Source organism: Pelophylax lessonae (assembly GCF_965119305.1).
Source record: "Pelophylax lessonae genome assembly, chromosome: 1".
In the NCBI taxonomy this organism is placed as follows: domain Eukaryota; kingdom Metazoa; phylum Chordata; class Amphibia; order Anura; family Ranidae; genus Pelophylax; species Pelophylax lessonae.
In genome coordinates, this window is record NC_138768.1 from 234396851 (window position 1) to 234423301 (window position 26451).

General features: G+C 44.2%; 1 protein-coding gene across 1 annotated transcript in view; it reads right to left on the bottom strand.

Moving 5' to 3' along the window:
* The window catches only part of CCDC62 (coiled-coil domain containing 62), a 50712-nt gene extending 26695 nt beyond the window's left edge, over positions 1–24017 (bottom strand). The window contains exons 1-7 of the mRNA XM_082262252.1: positions 23952–24017; positions 23747–23816; positions 10332–10524; positions 8684–8850; positions 3006–3107; positions 2598–2769; positions 1638–1739 (exon numbers count right to left, since the gene is read on the bottom strand). Coding sequence (XP_082118378.1) covers positions 1638–1739; positions 2598–2769; positions 3006–3107; positions 8684–8850; positions 10332–10524; positions 23747–23816; positions 23952–23977 — 832 coding nt within the window. The 5' untranslated portion in view covers positions 23978–24017. The remainder of the gene's footprint in view (positions 1–1637; positions 1740–2597; positions 2770–3005; positions 3108–8683; positions 8851–10331; positions 10525–23746; positions 23817–23951) is intronic.
* Positions 24018–26451: the final 2434 nt, after the last annotated feature.

Consider the following 26451-nt stretch of genomic DNA (forward strand, 5'->3'; position numbering starts at 1 on the left):
GACAAAAATTGAATATATTGGATATTTTTTAACTGTCAAAGTAGAAACAATATTGTTATATTTTCAAAATTGTCGCTTTTTTTTTATTAATATCGCAAAAAATGAAAAGCGCAGAGGTTCTGAAATGCCACCAAAAGAAAGCTCTGTTTGTGGGAAAAAAAGGACGCAAATTTTGTTTGGGTACGTTGTTGCATGACCGCGCAATTATCAGTTAAAGTCGCACAGTGCCGAATCGCAAAAAGTGGCCTGGACGTAAAGCAGGAAAATCCTCCGGTCCTAAAGTGGTTAAACATACTTATCCCATTATGGCTATTATCAAAATGTCATTTTCTAGCAATTCAAACCCTCAATGTTTAACCACTTCCCGCCCGCCCTATAACAGATTGACGGCGGGAATGTGGTTGTATTATCCTGACCGGACGTCATATGACGGCGATCGGTGATGCGAGGTGACGTAGGCTCTTTACCATGTGATCAGCCGTGTCCAATCACGGCTGGTCACATAGCAAACAGGAAGAGCCGTTAATCGGCTTTCCTTAGTTCGTGCCTGACAGGCACGAGTAAAGGAGCGCCGATCGGCGGCTCCCCTGACAGGGGGGGGGGGGGGTCGGCACTGGTAATCAGATCATTGATTACCAGTGCAGACCCTCGGGGGGGGGGGGGGAGGCCACTAGAACCACCAGGGATGCCCACCCATGACCCCAGGGATGCCCACCTATGACCCCAGGGATGCCCACTATGGCCACCAGGGATGGCAATCAGGGCTCAGGGAGCCCCCCATTGCCCTCCCCATCAGTGCTGCCCGCCAGTGCCCTCCCTATCAGTGCTGCCCACAAGTGCCCATCATTGCCAGATTTCAGTGTCGCCCACCAGTGCCCATTATTGCCCACCAGTGCCGCCTATCAGTGCCGCCCATCAGTGCCCATCAATGCCGCCTATCAGTGCCCAATGCCGCCTATCAGTGCCCACCAATGCCGCCTATCAGTGCCCGTCACTGCCACCTATCAGTGCCCATCAATGAGGCCTATCAGTGCCCACCAATGCTGCATATCTGTGCTACCTATCAGTTCCACATATCAGTGCCACCCCATCAGTGCCACCCCATCAGTGCCGGAAAAAACTTATTTACAAAATTGTATAACAAACAAAAAAACTTTTTCAAACTTTTAGGTCTTTTTTTCATCTGTTTAGCAAAAAGGAAAAAACCCAGAGGTGATCAAATACCACCAAAAGAAAGCTCTATTTGTGGGGGGGAAATGACATAAATTTGGTGAAGGTACGCAATGGTCATTCAAAATGCAACAGCGCTAAAAGGGGAAAATTGGCCTGGGCAGGAAGGGAGGAAAGTGCCCTGTATTGAAGTGGTTAAATGATAAGAAGTTCAGAGTTCCTGAGAGGAAAGAATAACTAAGGAATTGTTTGGTGATTTAACTCTCCAACATTCTCTCAAAACTGAAATAATAGTTCTGGGTGAAGTGCTTGTTTAGCTTAATTGCAATTCATGATCCGCGGTATTGGTATAAGTGAGCTTTGGAATTGGTGATCATTATGATGAACATAATGATAGAAAAGGAAAACAAATGCTTAAAATAGTTATTTTTTGTTACTTTTAATTTGGAGGAAAGAAATTCACTGACCTGCAAAGACCAGTTCAGCCTGTGAGTAGGCACCTTCCTGTTTTAGGCGGATGATCTCTTCCCTCTGCTCATTGTTTTCCACTGTCATCTGGCTCAAATCATCTTAAATGGACAAATACAATTATTACTACATGGTGAAGACAATTTACAAATTGAAAAGCTGCACTGAAGTTTATGCATACAAGACAACATTCAAATGATGTGGTTGATAGGTAAAGTACAAAACCAGTCCTGGGCACACATAATGCAATTAACTGCATATATCAGAAGTTTCTGAGCTAATGCAGAATTCAGAATCCCAGCTATCAAATATAGGAGCTAACAGCCACTTTTAGGGACCATGAAATATATACTGACTAAATAGCTATTCGACTAAACTGTTCTTTAGCACCATCTGCACAAAGTACATTTTTTAAAAATAATTTTTTTTTTTCTTGAAGAATGTCTTAGATGTAATTTAGGGGATGATGTACAAAAAATGCTAATAAAAAAGGGAAAAAAATGTTACTCATTGTAGGTAATTAAGTTGTTATTATTATTATTATTATTATTATAATACAGGATTTATATAGCGCCAACAGTTTGCGCAGTGCTTTAGCCCCGGTTCACACTAGGGCGACCTGTGAGGCGACCTGGTCGCCTCACAGGTCGCCGCAGGTCGCCTCCCATAGGGAAGCTACGGACCCGTTCTAATAGGAGCGACACAAGTCGCTCCGACCTAGAAAAAGGGTCCGGAGCTTCTTTGGGGCGACCAGGAGGCGACCGCCATAGACTTCAATGTTATGAAGTCTGTGGCGGCCGCTCCGAGGTCGCGGCGCGCTGCTCGCACCGCGATCTCGGAGGTCGCCCCTGAAAGTAGCGTCGCGCCAGTGTGAACCGGCGCTTACAGTGTGGGGGAAGACAATAAGTTATATAAAAAAACAATTGTAAAACAAATAAAACAAATATAAAATGTTATGCCTTTCAGCTTATAAATTTCAGTCTTCAGCCCTTTTAGCTTGGGAGCAAAATTCTGTGCTTCCTTCATAAGCGTAGTTTCCCTAAGTCTAGTCTTGCGCAATTCTGCCTCTAAATCCTTAAACCGAGATGTAAACTCTTCGATGTGTTCAGTTGCTTCTATGATGTCTTTATCCTGCAATGAACAGTGACAGAACAACACATTATAATTGGCGATCGTATATGAATTAATGAAGGAGTTGTACATAACCCTAAATGTTTATCTCACCCTAACTTTAGAAGAAATAAAAAAAAAAATAAAACTACCATGCTGTAAGGTCAAAGGTGGAGAAAATCAAAGCCTTCAGTTTTGATCAGGGCTCCTGGGGTCCCATTTGTCCCAGGTTATAGACTAATGTTATATATATGTACCTTCAACTTTAATAAAGTGGAAAGCTCTTCTTCTTGGGCCTGTAGTTGCCCAACTTGTGCTGACAACTTCAAGACTGATTCGCTCAAGCGCCGATTTTTTCCCTAAAAAGACAAAAAAAGGACATCTGTAGAAATGACACCATGTTTTTCCCCAAATATTTTATTTTTTTTCAAAGAGAAAAAAAGGATGAACATAGGGTTGGGCGATTTTGCCTAAAAAAAAAAAAAATCTTCGATTTTTAAAGAAAAATTTGAGTTTCGATTCGATTTTCGATTTTTTTTCCAATGCACTTAAAAAATGACTTCAGAGATTAGATATAGTGTCAAAAGTGCAACTTTTTTGCTATTTTAACTCCTCAAGAGTTAAAATGCGTAGAATCCCAAAACAATAGACTACTAGACATTAGACCACCCGAAACCAATGCTAAGGAAAAAGAGGAGGGACCTTGCCTGTCACATGGCCCCATAGAACACAGTTGAAAATGAGGCATATATGCTTTGCATTTTTTTTAAATAGGTTTGTAGCGCTACCCCCTTGAGGGCTACTAGTTTTAAAAGAAGGTTCACCTTGTGTCTGCAGCCAGGCGGGTGGCATTTCAGCCCGGCAGCCAAGCAACCAGCATTTGTAACAGTCAACAGCAGTCAGAAAACAGTCAATGTAATTGTTTTTATTTTTATTGGGGGATTTAAACTTTGATGGGATATGGGAAACATCCAGGTTGCCAATAATCCATTAACTTTATACATTGAGGACCCTGTCTCTTTAGGTAATCCTTAGACTACCCAAGAAACCCACAGTCTCTAAATACAGAATCTCACAGTCCTCCTAAAGCAAGGGGTGTAATCCCTCCTGGGATCTCTGGAAACTAGCTGGGCCCTGTGCCTGGCTGCTTCTTTCCCTTTGTCTGCCTATAGAGCTTTAAACGTACAGATGCCCCACTACCTCTGATCCTTGTTTCTAAGGGGAATGGTTGCTCACAGTACAGCTCACTGGGGTGCTTGCTCTTCACTAGCTTTAGGAATGCCAGCAACCAGTACTGACTGTGGCGAAGGAACACACACCTCAACCACACAGCCAGCCAGAGGCAGCACCCCCCTCCACCTGGGGGCCCCCTCCTGGCTCAGCACTCCATCTTTCCACATGACTCCCCAGCAAATGGCAGCCCCAGCAGTATTTCTGTTGTAAACAATATATATACAGCGGCGCCACCTACTAGCCACCGAACTCCCCACCGCCGCGCCTGGATGTGACGTCAGCTGCGGGGCGGTGCGTCTGTATAAGCCGGGGCTGCGGCGCGCTGTGATAGGTAAAGTCTCCCAAGGCCTGGATGTGACGTCAGCTGCTGGGAGAGGAAGCGGGCGGTGCGTCTGTACAGGCGCACCGCCCGCTTCCTCTCCCGGCAGCTGACGTCACATCCAGGCCGGGGAGACTTTACCTATCACAGCGCGCCGCACCCCCGGCCTGTACAGACGCACCGCCCGCCCCGCAGCTGACGTCACATCCAGGCGCGGCGGTGCGGAGTTCGGCTGCAAGGGAGAAAAAAGTATTATACAAAAAAACTCGAGTTTCAAAAAAAAAAAAAACGTTTCTAAGTAAAAAAAATCGATAAATCGATTTATCGCCCAGCCCTAGATGAACAGGTACAAAAACCAAAGATAAATAGAAAATACAGCAACATGAAGTTGACATTGATACCATGATAGCATGTACAGTGCCTTGCGAAAGTATTCGGCCCCCTTGACCTTTGCAACCTTTAGCCACATTTCAGGCTTCAAACAAAGATATAAAACTGTAATTTTTTGTGAAGAATCAACAACAAGTGGGACACAATCATGAAGTGGAACGAAATTTATTGGATATTTCAAACTTTTTTAACAAATAAAAAACTCAAAAATTGGGCGTGCAAAATTATATAGTCCCCTAAGTTAATACTTTGTAGCGCCACCTTTTGCTGCGATTACAGCTGTAAGTCGCTTGGGGTATGTCTCCATCAGTTTTGCACATTGAGACACTGAAATTTTTGCCCATTCCTCCTTGCAAAACAGCTCGAGCTCAGTGAGGTTGGATGGAGAGCGTTTGTTAACAGCAGTTTTCAGTTCTTTCCACAGATTCTCGATTGGATTCAGGTCTGGACTTTGACTTGGCCATTCTAACACCTGGATATGTTTATTTGTGAACCATTCCATTGTAGATTTTGCTTTATGTTTTGGATCATTGTCTTGTTGGAAGACAAATCTCCGTCCCAGTCTCAGGTCTTTAGCAGACTCCATCAGGTTTTCTTCCAGAATGGTCCTGTATTTGGCTCCATCCATCTTCCCATCAATTTTAACCATCTTCCCTGTCCCTGCTGAAGAAAAGCAGGCCCAAACCATGATGCTGACCACCACCATGTTTGACAGTGGGGATGGTGTGTTCAGGTTGATGAACTGTGTTGCTTTTACGCCAAACATAACGTTTTGCATTGTTGCCAAAAAATTTGATTTTGGTTTCATCTGACCAGAGCACCTTCTTCCACATGTTTGGTGTGTCTCCCAGGTGGCTTGTGGCAAACTTTAAATGACACTTTTTATGGATATCTTTAAGAAACGGCTTTCTTCTTGCCACTTTTCCATAAAGGCCAGATTTGTGCAGTATACGACTGATTGTTGTCCTATGGACCTCAGCTGTAGATCTCTGCAGTTCATCCAGAGTGATCATGGGCCTCTTGGCTGCATCTCTTATCAGTCTTCTTCTTGTATGAGCTGAAAGTTTAGAGGGACGGCCAGGTCTTCGTAGATTTGCAGTGGTCTGATACTCCTTCCATTTCAATATTATCGCTTGCACAGTGCTTCTTGCGATGTTTAAAGCTTGGGAAATCTTTTTGTATCCAAATCCGGCTTTAAACTTCTCCACAACAGTATCTCGGACCTGCCTGGTGTGTTCCTTGTTCTTCATGATGTTCTCTGCGCTTTAAACGGACCTCTGAGACTATCACAGTGCAGGTGCATTTATACGGAGACTTGACTACACACAGGTGGATTCCATTTATCATCATTAGTCATTTAGTTTTACAGGATCATTCAGAGATCCTCACTGAACTTCTGGAGTGAGTTTGCTGCACTGAAAGTAAAGGGGCTGAATAAGTTTGCATGCCCAATTTTTTTTTTTTATTTGTTAAAGTTTGAAATATCCAATACATTTAGCTCCACTTCATGATTGTGTCCCACTTGTTGATTCTTCACAAAAAATTACAGTTTTATATCTTCATGTTTGAAGCCTGAAATGTGGCAAAAGGTCGCAAAGTTCAAGGGGGCCGAATACTTTCGCAAGGCACTGTATATACCAATGTAGATCATTACCAACACTTATCTTTATTACGTTCAAAAAGACACAGTTGCATGGTCAAATGTAAGTATCCTCTGTTTTGACATGTTAAAAGTAGCAACAGCTGTGCTGTATGTGAATTGTCACACTACCATCACATCCTTACCCCTTAAATTTTAGAAGTTTAAATGAAAGGAAGGTTAAATCACAGAAACAATGCAGGAGTGAAACAGAGAAAAGAAAGAGAGAAAGGTAGAGAGAGATGAGAGAAAAAAAAAAAAGGGGGGGAGATTTTGGAGGGGGGGGGGGGATGTTCAGTGGTCAGATTAATAGATATTCTTCAAACATTACTATAGATTAGACACCATTTATTTTAAAGTTCACTCTAACACTTCAAGGTTAAGCCTTACTACTTCCTGCCAACTGGATAGAGATGTTAATCTGAATCATTTTCTAGTGAGCAGGCAAGAGAAGAAATAAGGGAAACTACATTGCTAAACCTAAGAGCCATGCCACACTGACAACCCTGTTGCTAAGGACAATCAGAAATAGACCACTAAAAAGGGAGGAGATTACTCACCATTTTCCACAGCATTGCTCCCTCACTGGCCAGATGAGCGAGGCATTGCTCCTTCACTAACAGGAATACTGCAGAATCTTCCTCAGCATCAATAGAGCAATGTCGTGGAAACAGAGGAGTATTTCCAAGTGTGATGTGGGTGTTTAGGCATCCTGAAGGGGTCTAAACGGCTAGCCAAAGAAAAATCCCCCCCCCCCCCCCATTTTCTTTTGAATCTGCAGCTCCGAAATTTTCTGAAAATTCTATGCAATATGGCTACCGGGAAGTTTTCTGTACACAGAACATCCCCCAGAAACTTAATTTCCTCCTTGTGTGATTGGCTCACGAATTTTCCCAGAAGTCTGCACTAAGATACAAGTCTGACTTCTGGCATTCCCTGGAACAAAAATTTAATTTTGGTGAGATACTCTCAATGACACACGTCTAAAGGGATGCAGGCCCAGCAGATTTCCTCATTACAGCCCTGCAGCTGCTAAAGCTGATTGATAATTATGAAACCACTCCCATTAGACTCACTCAGCACAGGGGCACAGAGGAATAAACAAGGATTTCTTCAGAATAGCAAAAGGTAGGAATCTGCAACAAAATGTTGTTATAATCCTTGCAATGTAAATAGATCACCCAGAGGGGAATGTTTTTTTTCTCAACAAAAAGGGGAGTTATGCTTTACATATTAAATATAGTAGAAAACACCCGTTGTAATTCCCTGAGGTGGTAAGCGGTCAGTGCACTGGCACGTAGTGTCCTCCTAGCACCCAGGCAAACACGTAAAGAGAAACAATCCTTGTGCTGCTGCAAAAGTTACCCTTTAGGCTAAGTTCACACATATGCGAATTGGATGCATCTTGAATTCGCATGACGTGTAATAACTTTGTGTTCTATTGTGCCTGTTCACATATGTCCAGTGCAGCCAGAGTACGGATTCAGTGGGAACTGAAAGAGTCCTGTCAGTTTTCTGAACAGTGTGGTTCAGCTCAGGTACAAATTCAGGTCTACTGACTATGATGGGAACTCTTCTGAATCGCACCTGTCATTCAGTTGTGAACAGGATAAAATCCTGACCTGATAACGATCCAAAACTGAAACCCTGAACAACTACTTTGTCAATTTGTTGTGAAAACTGAGCTTCAATTTGCACCGCACATGTGTGAACGCAGCCTTATGCTCAGCAGAAGTATCACAGTGTGGACCCTAGCCAACTAAAATATTTTTATTAATATAGCTAGATAATCCATAGACATGAAACATATTTAACCATATAGGTAAAAGAATTAATCTATTAATCCAGGGGTAGTACAAAATACAGGGCTTACGTATTTTAACGTGTAGCGTTACTCATAGCCATCATTTTTATTAAAGGGCCAAACACACTATAAGATTTTCTGAAGACTTTTTCCTTTAGACTTACCAAAACCATATAATATGAGGTCAAACCTAAACACTTTCAATTTGTATGCAATCTGGCAGGCCCTTGCACTACATAGAAAAGGTAAATCTGAAGGAAATCTAACCACAAAAGTTGGATAGCGTGTATCCAGCTTAAGGCTACACACTGAAACGCGTAAGCCCTGTATTATTGTGTACTACAACTGGATGAATAAATTAATTCATTGCGGAAGATCGAGCTGCCAGCTTTCTTTTACCTATATGGTTAAATATGTTTCATGTCTATGGGTTGCCTAGCTATATTAATAAATACATTTTAGTTGGCTATATAGTCTCACCCTGTGGTACTTCTTGGTTATTATATCTGCTGATTTATTTTGAATTCTCTTTACATGCCAAATATTTTACCTCCAAATCCTGGCAATGATTATTGGCTTCTGTTGCTATGAGGGAAATCTCCTGAAGTTGATGCTGGGTGTTCTCCAAGTTTGTCCTGCGATCATGGTGTTGATCTTCTAGAACTTTTATCCTTTTGGTTAATGATTTGATTATATTGTTCCTTTTCTGCAGATCACCTAGTAATTAAACATACTTATCCCATTACTGCTACTATCAACATGTAATTTTCTAGCAATTAAAACCCTCAATGTCTAAAATGAGTTCAGAACACGTCAAATTGTGGAGCCACTAATGTAGATCTTAACATCTCTGATGGGCCATGCATTGCTATTCTAGTTTTACTTAGTAAAAAGTATGCAGAATTTATAAGAGAAAAAAACAGCAACAATTAGGGTAAATATTATTATGTCATCAGTAGCACCGACGCCAAACTGGTTATAAAACGCATTCCTTAACACATTTACAGAACTTAATAAAGAAAGTAAAATCACAGTTTACTGTACATTTCTCCATACTATTTCCTCATATTCTAAACAGATGTCATTTTAAAATATTTAAAATACATTTTTTTAATACAGCCAGTGGTGTGTTTGGGGAGAAGTTCTGTAAGCAAGTGTGTAAACACAGATGCAGAAAGCCATCTGCGTTTACCCGAGAACGGCTGTGTACAACCATTCACTTGTATTGGCGGCTGTATGCAACACGTGTGGCTCCCTGGGTGCCAGAAATTGCCAGGGATTTTGCACCCCAGCACATAGGAGCTGCTGAGCATTCACCTGCATGAGGCCTTAAAAGCTGACCATCCCTTGTCAAGTGACGGACAGTCGCATAGATTTGACCAATTGAACATTTTCCTTAGGTTACTGTAGGGGCATGAAGAGTGTAGATGAATACCTTACCAGGGGTGTCAAACTGGCGGCCCTTCAGCTGTTGCGGAACTACAACTCCCATCATGACTCTGGCTGTGGGAGTCATGCTTGTAATGGTCAGCCTTGCAATGCCTTGTGGGACTTGTATTTCCACAACAGCTGGAGGGCCGCCAGTTGACACCTGTGCCTTAGACAATCACGGGGCCCTATGCTCATGCCTAGTTTGCCTTGTGGATGATCCAGCTCTGCCTCAGTCCTTGCACCATTTTTGTTCCCCATCTCTGGACCAATCAGCTTCTAACTTCAGCTTGTTCAATTAGGCTTTGACAATAAAACCTATAAGCTGATTGGTTACTACACACAGCTGCACCAGATTCTGTGTGCCCCAGTTTTAGAATATCTCCCCCTCCCTGTCTTAATATCTTTTTGCAATCGAGGTCTCGAGAAGTGGACACGATATTCCAAATGAGGACTCAATAAAGATCTATGTAGAGGAATCAAGACTCCTTTTCCTTCTAATGATATACCACAATTCATTTGCTTTCCCTGATGGTAGGCCACCATGTTTTCTCATTTTACAATCCTCTGAGAGCTCCCAATTTCTGCACCAGTTCTTTTTGCATATGCTTATTTGATGACTTGTGTTGTATTGGAATAATGCTTATGGCTGTTGACATTAACTAAACCAGTTAGGGGTTAAAAAAGTGTTTTTTCCTTGTTCTGTGAATGTGCATTCTCTCTTTAAATGAAAGGAAATAAAAAAAAAAAAAAACATGAAAATAACTTACTTTCTAGTCTGGCACACTTTTGCTCCAGTGTAAGAATTTTTTGTCGATCATTTTGCCAACCAAGCAGCTGCCTTTGTTGCAGGGAAACAATATCATTGAGCTCCTTATCGCGATCCTTCAGCTCAACAATCAGCAGCTGCAGTTCTTTTCTTTGTTTCTGGATAGTAGAATTTTCCAGATCTGTGGATAAGAACTTTAGATAAAAAAACAATAAATCTAAAGTAGTTATGAAGGAAATATTTCCATGCCCATGTAGTGAATAGTAAGCATGATTCAGCTATGAGACAAAGTAATATGTCTATTCATATATTTCAAGCTTTAGGGCCAGTCCAGTGAGCAAACTCAGTGTTAAAATGCATTTCCTGACAGACTCCATGGCAGCCTACGTGTGGGTTAGTCCCGCCTCCTCCTACCTCATAGGACCCCACTCCCATAAATTTCACTCTGCCCTAGAGACCATGTTCCTTTTTTGTCCTCCTCCTGTTGGATGGATATCAAGTCTTACCTCATGAAGATTTTCGGTCTATTTCCTGGTGATTTACACGATCGATTCCAGGCTGAATTCCTGAAGAGTCCAGTACGCCCTAGCTACTAGCGGGGTAGGACACGGGTGTGCAATCCCATGCATTGGAGAAGCATAAAGCCTGGCCACTGGCGGGCAAGCTGAATATGGCCAATCGTCCTAGCTACTAGCGGGAGGCCCATTAATACACCCCGAATCGATGCGCTGGAGGTTTTCGTGTCCCAGGTCAGACCGTGGTTTGGAGCGTGCTTGGTAACGTATGGCAGCCATTTTTTGTATATGTATTTTGTCTTGCTGTGTTTTGGAACGCAGGTGCGTTTCATCTTGCGGCCCCCGGCTCTTCCTGTGTCCCAGCGCAGCTTCCGGGTCACCGCTGGGTGTCTGGGAGCGGTGCTGGCGCAGTGGAGTGGCTGTTCGTGCTCACACATGCGCACGGATGCTGTCTGTCACGGGGGGGGGCGGTGACGTCATCATCTGGCGGCAGATTTAAACTGCTGTCACAGTGGGTCACATTGGGATTGTACTGCGGGCATTTGCGGCGGCTTTCCTGTGTTTGATCTGTCTCTGCTAGTGGTAAACTTAATCCTGCTGGATGTCTGTGTGCATTCCTGTGTTTGTTACAGTCTTCCTGTTAAGAGCAGTATGGATACTTCACCGCCCCCCAGTGGCCAACCCTTACTCTACAGGTAAGAATGGTATTATTTTTACCTATCCCTGTACGGTTCGGATTTAGGGCAGTAGGGGTAGTTTTTCCCTTTTCTCTTAGCCCTTCTAGGTCTGATAAACAAACGAAAGCACGCGAAGATAAGGACCTTACTAGGTCACAACGTCATCACACATCTCCTGGCACTAGTCGCCACAAGTCTTCTACCAAATATCACAAGGAAGGCTCCACGCTGGCATCAGCACAAAGACACCCTGATAGAAGATCTTGCTGGGGTTGTGGAGCACGTGTTTCTGATGGCAAATCACTATGTGATGCATGTTTTGCCCATGCCTCTAGAGAAAGGGGGAATGATAACCAGCAGGTGGAATCCCTGGTTAGACCGGTGGTCCAAGAATCCCTACAAAACCTGGAGGTTGACCGCACCTGTAGCCCCTCGGCTGGTATGGCAGACATCCCTGTTAGGGATAGTCTCAGTACTCCCGGCCCTTCTCAGCAGAGCATTTCCAGCTTCAACTCCTCGGATAGTGAGGACGAATCGGATACTCCTGGCACAGGCTTTGATTTTGCCTTGGTCCCTACCCTGGTTAAGGCAGTTAAGGGAGCCCTAAAGTGGGAGGAGCCAGTAGAGTCTCCATCTAAACAAAGCAGGTACTTGAAACACCTAAAGAAAGAGCGCCATAATTTTCCCTTTTTAGGTGAGCTTGGCGAAATCATCTCGGATGAGTGGGCATGTGCAGAGAGGAAAAATTCTCTGGTATCCAAAGTTTCCAGGATGTACCCATTCAAGAGTGAGGATGTGAAGCACCTGGAGTCAGCGCCCCTAGTGGACGCCGCCCTCATGAGATTAGTGAGGCACGTTACTTTTCCACTCGAAGACACAGTGTCTTTTAAAGATGGGCTGGAAAGAAAAATGGAATGGCTTGTAAACCAGCCCTAGCCATTGCGGCTTTATCCAAGGCCATGGAGGCCTGGACACTAGAGGTGGATTCGGATCTAAGGTCTGTATCAGAAGAAGTAGCCAGAGCTTCTTCAGTGAATGAGCTCAGACTGGCGGCTTCTTTTCTGGGGGAGGCTTCCCTAGATGTTATTCGTCTGGTGGCCCGGGTCATGCTCTCTTCAGTGACAGCTAAACGGGCTCTATGGCTGCTCCCCTGGCTGGCTGATCCTTCCTCCAAGCAGGCTTGGTGCCGTATTCCATTCGAAGGGTCTTCCTTCTTCGGGAACAAGCTGGAGAGCGCTATTTCGCGGGCCACAAGCGGTAAGTCGGGGTTCCTCCCGCAGGATCGTCGCCTGCTGGGTCAGAGAAGGACACAGTCCTGACAATCTTCGGATAGAGCGAAGGATGCTCGAAGTTACAGGCCTGGTCGTGAATTCCTGGAAAACATGGAGGAAAAATCTATCTTCAAACCAAAAGGCTTCCAAAGGAGCCTCTTCTTGTAGCCGGGAAGCGGCTAAGTCCTTTTGATGTTGGGCCTGTCCAGACGGTTCAGGTCGGTGCTCGCCTTCTCCGGTTTCGACACATCTGGGCAGCCTCGATAAGAGATTTTTGGGTCATCAGGACAATCTCCACAGGCCACACTTGGTCGTTCTGCAGTCCACCTATCCTCAAGTTCGTTCCCACAGCTCTTCCACGGTCGGAAGAAAAAAGGCAAATCCTTTCAGCATACGTAGATGCGCTGCTGCTTCAAGGCGCAGTAGTTCCAGTACCAGCCAAAGAGAGGTTTCAAGGCCTCTATTCTCCACTCTTCTTAGTAGTGAAGAAGAATGGCTCCTGGAGACCGGTCATAGACCTCACACATCTAAACTCCTTTATAAAAAAGGAAAAATTCAAAATAGAGACACTATTGACAATCCGCCAGGCGGTTCAACCAGGAGATTGGCTTGTGTCAATAGACTTGGAAGGATGCATATTTCCATGTGCCTATAGCAACAGAGTTCCAGAAATACCTGCGGTTTGCTGTGGATCAACACCATCTTCAGTTTACATGTCTCCCATTCGGGCTCACAACATCTCCTCGAGTATTTTCAAAACTCTTATTGGCTGTGGTAGCCCTGATCAGAATCAAGGGAGTTCGTCTTCACCATTATTTAGTCGACTTACTACTTCTGTCGCAAGATCGAGAGCAACTCCTGGTTCACAGAGATCTAGTCACTGCGACTCTTCTAGAGTTCGGCTGGTTGCTAAACCTGGAAAAGAGCCATCTGGAGCCCACACAGGCACTTATCTTTCTCGGGGCTCAATTCAATACAGTCAAGGGCACCATCTCCTTGCCTCTAGAGAAAATCCGATTATCAGAGACAGAGTACAGCTGGCTATGTCATCATCCCATCTCCGGGCCTCACAGTGCCTCAAAATAATAGGTACTATGGTGGCCACGACACCTATGGTGAAATGGGCTCAATGGAGGATGCGTCCTTTTCAAACAGGTTTTCTTTGCCAATGGTGCCCAGGCGACATGGATCATCTGATTTGGATTTCCCCAGTAATGCGGGACAGTCTCCTGTGGTGGTTGCAGAAGAGGAATCTACTCAATTGCCATTTTATCCTTCCCATCTCCTGGGTCACGATAACCACGGACGCAAGCAACACAGGTTGGGGCGCTCACTGCCTATCAGAGATAGCCCAGGGCAAATGGAATCCTCGGTTACACAGGGAAGTCTCTAACATCCTGGAGCTTCGGGCAGCATTTCAAGCTCTCCAAGCATTTCATCACCTTACAGTAGGAACATCTGTCCTCCTGAGGCTGGATAATACGACGGCAGTGTTGTATATAAAGCATCAAGGGGGAACTCGCAGTCACTCTCTATTGAAAGAAGTCGAGCCAATAATGGTCTGGGCTCAAACACTTATCCAACGTCACTGCGGTTTATCTACCAGGATCACAGAACATCCAGGCGGATTTTCTATCACGAGTCTCCATGGACAACAACGAGTGGAGTCTTCATGCCGATGTGTTTCACTGGCTAAAATCCCTAGGGTTCCTTCCGGAAGTGGATCTGTTCGCTTCCCCGTGCAACTTCAAGTTGGAGAAGTATTACACGAGATTCAAATGCCCACAAGCTTTCGGGATGGATGCCCTAACAGAGCAGTGGAGGTTTCACAAGGCTTACGCCTTCCCACCAGTTCCAGTCCTCCTTCGATTCCTGACGAGACTCAGGTCGGAAGAAGTGGAGGCTCTTGTGATAGCCCCATATTGGCCGAACAGGCCCTGGTTTCCGATGCTGCTACAGCTGAGCTTTCGCGAGCCAGTTCCACTACCTTGCAGGCAGGATCTCCTGTCTCAGGGAACGGTGTTACACCCTTGCCTGGCCCATCTGCACCTGATGGCCTGGTTTTTGAAAGGGAAAGGCTGGAGGCATTAGGGTGTCCAAGCGGAGCTATCTCCACACTGTTGAATGCGAGAAGAGCTGGAACAAATAGAGTCTACGTAAGGATATGGAAGAAGTTCATGTCTCATATCTCCGGAAATATGGATGTGCAAGGCACTCCAAAGGTTCAACATATTTTGAGTTTTCTACAATCTGGCCTGGATCTGCCTTTATCAGTCAGCTCTCTTCGAGTTCAAGTGTCAGCTATCTCGGCTTTCACAGGAACATCCTGGGCAAAGCATCCCCTAGTGAGGCAATTTTTCAGAGGAGCTTCTAGGCTCAGACCACAAAGGAAGCCCAGATTCCCTAAGTGGGATCTTCCGCTTGTTCTGGATTTCTTTGCAGACCTCAGAAGAGATAACCTGGTTCAACTCTCCATCAAAGAATTGTCTCTTATAGTAGCGTTCCTGGTGGCAGTCACCTCAGCAAAAAGGGTCTCAGCAAAGAACCCTTTTTGACGTTTTTCCCGGATCGGGTGGTTCTGATTCCCATGTTGGATTCTCATCCTAAAGTATCCTCTATTTTTCATGAAAATCAGGAAATTGTCTTGCCAACATTCAAATCCTCTGACTCTGCGACTCATCCACTGGATGTAGGGCAAATTCTGAAGCTATATCTGGAAGCCACATCTCATTTCCGCCATATGGATTATCTGTTTGTCCTGTTCTATGGGAAGAATAAAGGCTTGCGTGCTTCATCTAGAACGATCGCATCTTGGATTGTCCAGTCCATTCAGTGGGCCTATAGATCTAATGGGTTGGCTCCCCCGGAGGCTGTGACAGCGCATTCTACAAGAGGAATGTCGACTTCTTGGGCAGCGTTCCATCATGTGGCTCCTGAAGTTGTATGCAAGGCGGCCTCATGGTCTTCAATTCATACTTTCATTGCTCATTATTGTGTCGAGCCAGCTTCTTTATCATCTGTTGATTTTGGTTTGCGGATACTATCAGTTGATGGTGCAAATTGAATTTCTTTTGAACAGCAGATTGCCCACCCTGGTGTGTTTGGCTAGTTATTTCCCACACGTAGGCTGCCATGGAGTCTGTCAGGAAAACGGAAAATTTATATCAAATACTTACCGTAATTTTCCTTTCCTGATGGACTCCATGGCAGCCGGAGTCCCCACCCATCTGCCGGAGGAGGCTATTTTATGGAACATGGTCTCTAGGGCAGAGTGAAATTTATGGGAGTGGGGTCCTATGAGGTAGGAGGAGGCGGGACTAACCCACACGTAGGCTGCCATGGAGTCCATCAGGAAAGGAAAATTACGGTAAGTATTTGATATAAATTTTCCGTTTTCTACACTTGCAGCCAAAATTTGAGAAAACCACACTATACAGAGCCTTGAAACAGTATTCATACCCCTTGAAATGTTCCACATTTTGTCATGTTACAACCAAAAAAACATATTTTATTGGGATTTTATGTGATAGACCAACACAAAGTGGCACATAATTGTGAAGTGGAAGGAAAATGATAAATGCTTTTCAACATTTTTTACAAATAAATGTAGCAATATTTCCAGGCCTTGAGCCTGGTGTGGGTCTGCCATTGTTACAGGTGATACTTCCAACACATTTAAGTTGTGAACCCAAGTGTGAGAGCTGAGACAATGACCATTCCGGCATCTTTGGTTGGTTTTGTTTATTGTATTTTGGGGATGGGAGAAGGGAATGAGTGGCATACTACTCTGGCTCAACTAGGTTAACTGGGACTTTATGCAAAAATGCCCGTTGGCGCTGTCTTGACGCCCGCTGAATGCCGACCAGCGCTTCCTGGCGTTTGAAGATACTGTTATGCTGAACTTGTGCTGGAACTGCGACTTTAACTTGTTTGTTAACTCAGAAGATCCAGAACTGTAGAACACTTGACGCCTGACGCTCAATTTAGTTCAAAAGTTAGGTGACTTCTAAAGGCAATTGGTTCCATTAGATTTTAGTTAGGGGTATCAGAGTAAAGGGGGCTAAATACAAATGTACGCCACACTTTTCACATATTTATTTGTAAAAAACTTTGAAAACCATTTATCATTTTCCTTCCACTTCACAATTAGGTGTTGGTTTATCACATAAATTCCCAATAAAATACATTTACGTTTCTGGTTGCAACATGACAAAATGTGGAAAATTTCAAGGGGCATAAATACTTTAAAGGCACTGTATGTTTTTATGTGCTCGTATTCCCACAGCATACCTAAAATAATGGAAAAAAAAAAAAGCACATTACACTTTGGATCAAGTTTTATTTACCACCCATTTTTGAACCTGCCTCACTAACTAAATTTTGAGGCCTTTAACGACTTGGGTTCCCTCCACCTTGGCAATCTTTTTACTCTCATCCTCTTTTAAGGGTAAAAAAGGCCCAGAATTGCATGTCAATCCTCACTTCTCCCCCCCCCACCCCCTGTTTAACCTTATCCTAATTTTCTCATCAGTGGTTGGAGCCACTTTGACAATTGCAGTGTGCATGAGGCCTAACGCCTTTTTAACAGGGGTTTGATGTTTTCTTTTCTGCCCCTCTATGTTAGCCTATGTGTCCATGCAGACATAGGTGTTTAGAGGAGTTTAGAGATGGGGCGTTTAGGGTCAGAAATCTGAGCATACCAAAATTGCATTTAGAAGAGGAGCTTTTGGGGAGAAAAAAAAATCCCAATGCATCTAAACGCTTGTAAACAAATCTAACGTACTAGGCTTGTTTAGCGCTTGGGGTTTTTTTTCATTTCAATGGCCCGAGTAAATTACCATCTTCTGACCAATGGTAGGCATATATGTGGCCTTTCAGCAGGTGGGCTTTAATGCCGAGAGGCCACATATATGCGGGCCTACGTGAACACTTTTCTGTGCTGAGAGCGCGTGCCCTGCATGCCCCCAACACAGTTACTGGCAGGGACCAAAAAGCTCCTGTTACACACTTGTGATTGGGAGCTTTCCATTCATGTGATCGCTGTGACAACCAATCACAGCGGTCACATGACCCCAATGCCCGTCTCCCAGCCTTTATAAACTCTTAAGCAGGAAGGGATAAATATACTGATCAATGAAGTAAACAAACGCCCAAGCGCTTGATGAGCTTAAACGTGTTGATGCATGAAGCCTTCATCTTGCTACTTATTTCTTTTGAGGAGCTATTTCATTACTGTATTTGTTACAGCATACTGAGTCCAGGTTCACACTGATGCAATTTCTGTTGTGATAGGTGAGAATTTATTGCACTTTTTGAGGGGACTGAGTATAGCTGGAGATTAAATTTGCACCGCACCCGCACTAAACTCGCACAGGACCTTTTTTTTTTTTTTAAATCGGATCTAAAAAAAAAAAAAAAAAAAAATAATCGCGCTGTATCTATGTGATCGGCCTTCATTGGAAATAATGCTTTTTTAGATTACATGCCTAGATGAGCAGGTACTGATGGGCACTGACTGGCAGCACTATGGGCACTGATGGTGGGCACTGATTGGCACTCTATTTCATTTTTCTTTAAATCAGGGCACTGATTACCTGTCCTGGTCTCCCCTGTGAGGAGAAGCCGCTGATCGTCTCACACTCTGACAGTATGAGGCGAGGAGAGCGGATAAACGGCACTTCTTCATTTACATGTGACCGGCTAGGATTGGACACAGCCGATCCCATGGGTAAAGAGTCTTGTGGGTAAAGAGTCATGTCATTGACTCTTTACCAAGATCGGGGTCGCGCCGTGTCCTAGCAACACTGCGCAGCCACGATCGCCGCTCTGCGCGCCCCCCCGAGAGAGGCCGTTCTGGTGCTCCATCATATGACGGCGTCCCAGAACAATAGATGCACAGCTCCGCCGTCATTTGACGGTGGGCGGGTAGCAAGTGGTTAAAAAAACGTTAGTGTGCATGGAGCCTTAGTATAAAATCAGGTAAATTTACAGTCTATTAAGACACTCTTGAGCGAGCTGGGTACACACATACAGTTTATTTTGCTCAACCAGCAGATCCTTACATCAGGGATTCCCAAACTACGGCCCTGCAGCTGTTGCAGAACTACACATCCCATGAGGCATTGTAAAACTCTGACATTCACAGACATGACTAGGCATGATGGGAATTGTAGTTCCTGAACAACTGCAGGGCCGTAGTTTGGGAATCCCTGCCTTACATCAAACACAAGAGATACATTGTAACAGGTGAAACATTGTAATCTGACAGAGGGACTCCCGTTTCCCCTGCCAGAATACACTGATCAGTGCTTGCAGTCATTGGCTGCAAGTGCTGATGGAATGCTGGTTTTCCAGCATGCACGTTCAACAGAAGTCGTCGTTATACCAGCTTCTTTTGAACAGACAGCTGTACACATAGACCAAAAGTCAGCCAGTATCTGCTGAACTGGCTGATTTTCAGTTCAACCCAACATCAGAAGACAAAGCATCAATAAATTGACATCTAATGCTGTCGCCATTTTTTACATTTATCAAAGCTCTCCAGTTTAAAATGCTGTTGCAGGGATGTCTGCAATAGAGTTACACCAATAAATTTACCTCAAGGGATCATATTGTGGTACAGGAGGGTATAGTCAATAAGGCTGCTAGTTGAGGAATTTTAGGTTTAAGTAGAGGAGTAAAAATAAAAATAGAGAAGAATAATAAAGGTGAGAGTGATATCGTAGATCATCTATTATTTTAAAGGTCGCTCAGAAAAACACACTGAACCAATAACTTTTTCCATGGGGTCAGTCTGGGTTGGTGTGTCGTTTACACTGGCAAAGGACCCATATACTTTACAGGAGTCAGACTCAAGCAGATCTTTTCAGGCTATCTGGCTAAAACTTTTTCTTGTTGTGTAATATTTTACTGAATTCAAAGGCAGCCACACATATTAGAAGGTTTGGTTGGATTGTATTACAATTGTTATACCTATCACTTCTGACTAGAGCAGCCTCTGGATGAATAATATCAAAGTCAGACATGTCGACTGCTCATAGGCAGCGATTGCACTCTTTCACACCAGTGCGACTTGTCATGCGATTTGACAGTTCAAAATTGCATGACAAGTCACACCCAATTTGTGACTTTAGGACCATTAAAATCGATGCAACTCCGACTTGCACTAATTTGAATAAGTTTCCTGCACTATCTTGGCGATTTCATGTGCGACCTGCATTGACATCTGGCAGGAAATAGCATAGATGGCGGCAAACCCCACATGAAATCGCACTGATCGTGGCTTTGGAAATTGTGCTGAAGTAGTGCGATTTCAAAGCTGCATTCGGTGTGAATCGGGACTTAGTACTGCTATATAGGTTCACTTCCCAAGAACTAGAATGCATCCTGCAGACTGAGTGTGTCAGCCTCGGTTCACATTACTGCGGCTGCGGCGTTCGCATGTAATGTCGGAGCGCACTGCTCCTTCATTACATGCGATTGGCTGTGCGGTGCGAGTTTAGCCATACACTTTGTATGGCTAAATTCGCACCGCACCCGCAGCAAACACGCACAGAACCCTTTTTGGCAGCCGCATCAGGATCGGATCGCACAGCGGTTCACACTTGTGCGATCCGATCCTGTGCGAACTGCAAGATCGCACTGCGATATGCGATCAAACTGGGGGTGTCGTTAAGATTACATTGACACCCCCAGCGTATCGCATATGGCAGTGTGAACTGCCGGGAGTGCGTTTGCGATGCGCGAACAGGCTGCGGATTCGCAGCCTTCCAGCATCGCATAAGTGTGAACCGGGGCTCAGACTTCATCTGAGACAAATACTTTTCTTTGCAAAAGGCTTCTAAGCCAGAGCAAACTAAGGGCTTTTTCAGACATGCAGCCAGGGGGTGGTAAAAGCAGACCCCTTATTGCCCGCTTAAGCAAAGGGGTGCAGCTGCTCAGGGCTGTACACATGCCATGGCACTTTGCCTCATTTCAAAAATTAGAGGGGAAGTCTCATTCGGTGGGTGGTACCGCAACTGTACGTGACTAATTCAAGTAAATGGGACCATGCCACCACCGCCCTGCAAACAGGTGCAATGCACTTGGTTGTGGCACGGTGAGTCACCATTTTCAGGGCTAAAACAGGTTGTAAGGAGGTGACAAATCCCCTCTTCACCACCTGTCAAAACTTGAAAAGTGAACCACTGCAGATCGCTTTTCAGGTGGTGGCAAGGGCTGCCACATGTGAGAACGAGCCACAACATGTGAGACACTGCTGTGTATACAAATAACTGAATGTACCTTTGGTGATGAAATATCTGAGATGTTCATAGGGCTCTTTGATGGTCACTTCTTCAGATAATGAAACAGCTGTGGATGTATAGGAAAAGCAGCATTAACACAGCAACAGCAAATAGGGATTTGGTTGTCCAATAAATCCTTGCTCAAAAATAATATTTCCCATTATACCACAATTTTCAAAGAAAAAATGGCAAAATCTAATAAATTGCACTTCTTTACTTTGTCCATGTTGTTTCACTTTAACAGCAGATAAAATAGCAGGATGTGCCATCAGGAACTTTTCTAGACCCCAGGCACCCGGCCCAGGTCTAACAATGCCCCTGCTTCTGACTCCTCTCATTATCTCCCTATACTAGATAAGTATTACCAGTCTTATTGTAGTTTATGGGGGCAGGAGCCTTAGAACAAATAATGGGTAAAGTCTGGTACACGTGGGCCAAATGTCAGCTGGTATCAGCCAGTTCAACAGAAACCAGCCAGCATTTGGCCCATGTGTACAAGCATCTTACATAGTTACATAGTTAGTGAGGTTGAAAAAAGACATCCGTCTATCCAGTTCAACCTATGATGTGTGTGTGTGTTTGCTGTTAATTGTACATTGTATACCCCTGTATGTTGTGGTCTTTATGGTGCCCATCTAACAGTTTTTTTAAACTATTGATGCTCCCTGCTGTTACCACTGTTTGTGGAAGAGAATTCCACATCCTTACTGCTATATAAGTGAAGAACCCCTTACGTATTTTAAGGTTAAACCGTTTTTCCTCTAGTTTTAGTGAGTGGCCACGTGTCTTATTGTATTCCCTTACTCTGAATAGTTTTATTGTCTGCCAGAAGCTGGCTGAATGTCTGGCTTCTGTCAAACGGGCATGCTGGAAAAACTACTGTTGATCGCCATTGGATCAGCGCTGGCATGCTGGAAAACCAAATTTCGATCGCCATCGGATCAGCGCTGGCATGCTGGAAAACCAAATGTCAATCAGCGTTGGCATGCTAGAAAACCAAATGTCGATCGCCATCGGATCAGCGCTGGTATGCTGGAAAAACGACTGTTGATCGCCATTGGATCAGTGCTGGCATGCTGGAAAACCAAAATGTCGATCGCCATCAGATCAGCGCTGGCATGCTGGAAAACCAAATGTCGATCGCCATCAGATCAGCGCTGGTATGCTGGAAAAACTACTGTTGATCGCCATCGGATCAGCGTTGGCATGCTGGAAAACCAAATGTCGATCAGCGCTGGCATGCTGGAAAACCAAATGTCGATCGCCATCGGATCAGAGCTGGCATGCTGGAAAACCAAATGTAGATCGCCATTGGATCAGCGCTGGCATGCTGGAAAACCAAATGTCGATCGCTCGCAGCGAGAGCTGACTGGTGTGTTATGGCGGGGGGGTTAGTACAGCAAGCCCCTTTAGTTCTCTTGGTGTTTTCCCTGCATTAGGGTTTGTAACAGCAGGACTGGCGTTGTGTACCATTTGGGGTTATCATACTTACATGAATCCTGGTATGAAATCCATGAAGGGGAAACGATTGAGGATTTCTTCAGCACATTCTGAGTTGCTGACCTTGAACAAATACACAAATAAGGAAAGTCGGACAAAAGTCAGAATTTCTTATCTAAAGCTGGATACACACTATACAACTTTTGTTGGTAGATTTCCTTTAGATTTACCTTCTACTATGTAGTGCAAGGGCCTGCCTGATTGCATAAAAATTGAAAGTATTTAGGTTTGACCTCATATTATATGGTTTTGGAAAATCTAAAGGAAAAAATCTAAAGGCAATTGTATAGTGTGTAGCCAGCTTTAAGCTGGATACACATTATACAACTTTTGCTGTTCCATTTCCTTTGGATTTGGATTTACCTTCAACTATGTAGTAGAAGGGCCGGCCTGACTGCATACAAATTAAAAGTATTTTAGGTTTGACCTCATATTATACAGTTTTGGTAAATCTAAAGGAAAGTTGTACAAGAAAATTGTATAAAAGTTGTATAGTGTGTAGCCAGCTAGGGTTCATTTAATCCAATGGAAACACTGATTAAGGGGGTGAATGTGTTAAGCTGGATACACACTATACAACTTTTGTTGTTAGATATCCTTTAGATTTACCTTCAACTATGTAATGCAAGGGCCTGCCTGATTGCATACACATTGAAAGTGTTTAGGGTTGACCTCATATTATATGGTTTTGGTAAATCTAAAGGAAAAAAATCTAAAGACAATTGGATAGTGTGTATGGCCCATTAGGTTCACCGTACACAGACAGATTTTTTCCTATTTAACCTGCAGGCTAAACGGGAGAAAACTGATTGATTCCCCCAATCTACGTTAAATAGTGTGGATGGAGAAATCTACTGTATTTATCAGCTACGTCTCCCACAGCCAAACAGTGACTGTGCTGTTCGGTCGTTCATTTTCCACCCTGCAAAGTCAGTTTTTAAGTGGACTTTTGTTTCTTGTAGTGCCACCCACGTCTTTTAGGAATGTCTGTTGAATCGGCCAAAATACAAGCAGTGGGTAGCCCTGCAAGCACTACCCGCCTTGACAAGAGTTGATTTCAAAGTGAATTGAAGGGGGTGGAAAATGATCAGCCATAATGCATGTTTATCATTTATAAAGTGTAAGCAGTCCAGGGACATTGGAAAGCCTCTCTAACACACAGACTCACTTTGTTTCCTTGCAGGAAGCAGCAGCATACTCCTTTGTTGTTGAACTCGTCTTGTAGTAAGCCAGCCAAACTACCCTGTATTAGGAAAAGCACAATAATCAGTCTGATAACGGTTGGGGTCAAACTCTCTCTGTTTAACTGGTGCCAGCAGCTTGGCGTATTAACAGATCTGCTCTGCAGCAAAACACACATGTGCAGTCTTTACTCACTCTGAGTTTCTGTGATCTTCATTACATCTAACTCCAGCACTATTCAAGAAGGCGGGTAGGCGGGGTTATGCATACCATAGGCATGCTGAACAACTACTGTGCACTAGAGGCTGGTCTACATTTACTAGTATAGCAGGCTACAGGAAAATGGTGGCTTTATTATTATTATTCAGGATTTATATAGTGCCAATAGTTTTTGCAGTGCTTTACAATATAAAGGGGGACAGTACACTTACAGTTTAATACAGGATGAATAGGAGGGCCCTGCTCGTGGAGCTTACAATCTAAAGGCTTTACAGCTATTTTATCATTGCAAAGCAAGGACTTAAAGTGGCTGTAAAGTCACTACTGACAAATCCTGTAATCCCCTCTCTTATAGGATGATATAATGTGCAGTAACTGTGTTTTTTTTTTTTTTTTAAATATTGCAAAAAATATCTTATTTACAGCGCCGCTGGGAACTCATGTGACCTGCCAGCTCTCTCCTTCCCCACTCTGAGCACTACAGAAGGAGGGGCCTGAGATTCCCTGCTGACGTCACCCGATAGGAGAGTGGCGGGAGGTCACGTCAGCACACAGCAGCGCTGTATATAAGTTATTTTGCGCAAAAAGAAAAAAAAGAAAAAAAAACACAGTTACTGCACAATAAATCATCCTGTAAGCAAGGGGATTAAAGGCTTTGTCAGTAGTAATGTTACAGTCTACCAAGCTGACAGGCAGGAAGGGAGGGAGGGGGAGAGAGGAGAGCAGCGGGCTGATAGAGGCAGTTAAAGCGGAGTTCCAGCCTAAACACACACTCACCTGTCCCACGGTCCAGCGATGCGCCGTGTTCTCCCTCTCTGCTCCGCGGCGCCGGCATCACTGATGTGGGCACCCGGCTGTGACAGTTTGCAGCTTTACAGCCGGGTACGCACTGCGTATGCGCGAGTTGCGCTATGCGTATTGATTGGCCGGCAATCTTCTGTGACCTCTGACGTGTCCCAGAAGATTGCAGGGAGGGAGGAAGAGAGGAGAACTTCCACTCAGGGCGCCGTGGCGCTCCGAGCGGAAGTGGGAGCGGGTACCTGTCAAAGCTAGGTACCCGCTCCCCCCCCCCAAAAAAAAATGACATGCCGAATGTGGCATGTCAGGGGGTTAGGACTATTTAAAGCGGAAGTTCCACTTTTGGGTGGAACTCCGCTTTAACCTAACAATTGTAAACATGGATTGGCAGCCATGACCGTGGGCAGCACAGACAGGGGGACACAGGAACAGGCAGGATCAACCAGGTTTTTTAGAATACAGAGAGGGACAAATTACACAGCACAAGCATTATGCTCTGTATCATGCTTTCAATGCATATAGTTGTATATAAAATGCATGATTTATCTTTCAAAAAGTGTTTCCCAGTGCTAAACCTTTCATCCAATTTCGAAAATTTCTACATTTGTAAATTTCAAAAGCCATTATAAAGGAATAGTAGTGGTAAAAAAACACTTGTAGGTTTAACTAATCTTTTTATTTTTGTATAATTCTACTTTAAGGAGGTGTGTCCTATGCTTACATACATTTGCTAATAGGTGTCCCATCTCAAAAAGTTGGGAGGTATGTACAACCACTTTAATACCTACCTGTCCTACTGCCCAAATCATGAACTGCGTTGCAGATCTAAGCGTACTGAAGAATGTTTAGCATTCCGCACTTCCGCACAGAGCCATGCTGTGCTCTGTGGTCATATCTCCCAAGTGTCCCTCTCTCCTTCTCAGTTGTCCCTCATTTTGGACAGATGTGTAGGCCTATATAATAAATGCAATGTTTAGCTATCTAAAGTGTTACACTTCACCAAATCTTTCATACATATCTTCTTAGCGTTCGTTCTGATGGTCGCTGACATCTGTCCTGCATGCAGGCTACCTTTGTTATTGCACCTTCATCCGCCCCGTGCAGCACAAAGACAGCCTATAGAGTATGATGCAGATGCAGGGACTGCACGTACACCACAGCCGTATGCAAAGATCTGACATGCGTGCAAGAAAGGGTGCACAAATCTGAACACAACGCACACAGTGTGCCTACGTCCTGCACACATGGCAAACTATGACAGGTGGCTGTGTCCGTGCAGTCGCTGCATCTGCATTCACCTCTATAGGCTACCTGCATTCATTCTGGGGTAAATGTAGGTGCAATAAGCACTTGTGGGTTTAGCAAATACATTTTTGCTTTTGCTTCTTGGACCACGCACCTGGTGGTGTGGCAAGGAATTTCTTATGCCTACACACATTGTACAAAAGCAGTGGCTCAAGGGGGCTGTCAGAAACTGTAGAACTTAGTCTGGGTTTACACTGAATGCGGCTTTAAAATCGTGCGACTTCACTTGAAATCAAAGCCGCATGTCAGTGCTACTTCAGGTACGACTTGGCTGACACCTGTGCGACTTCTTGCACAGATGTCTATGTAAGTTGCACCTAAAATCGCCAAAAGCAGTGCAGGAACTGCTTTTTCAAATTGGAGCTGCAC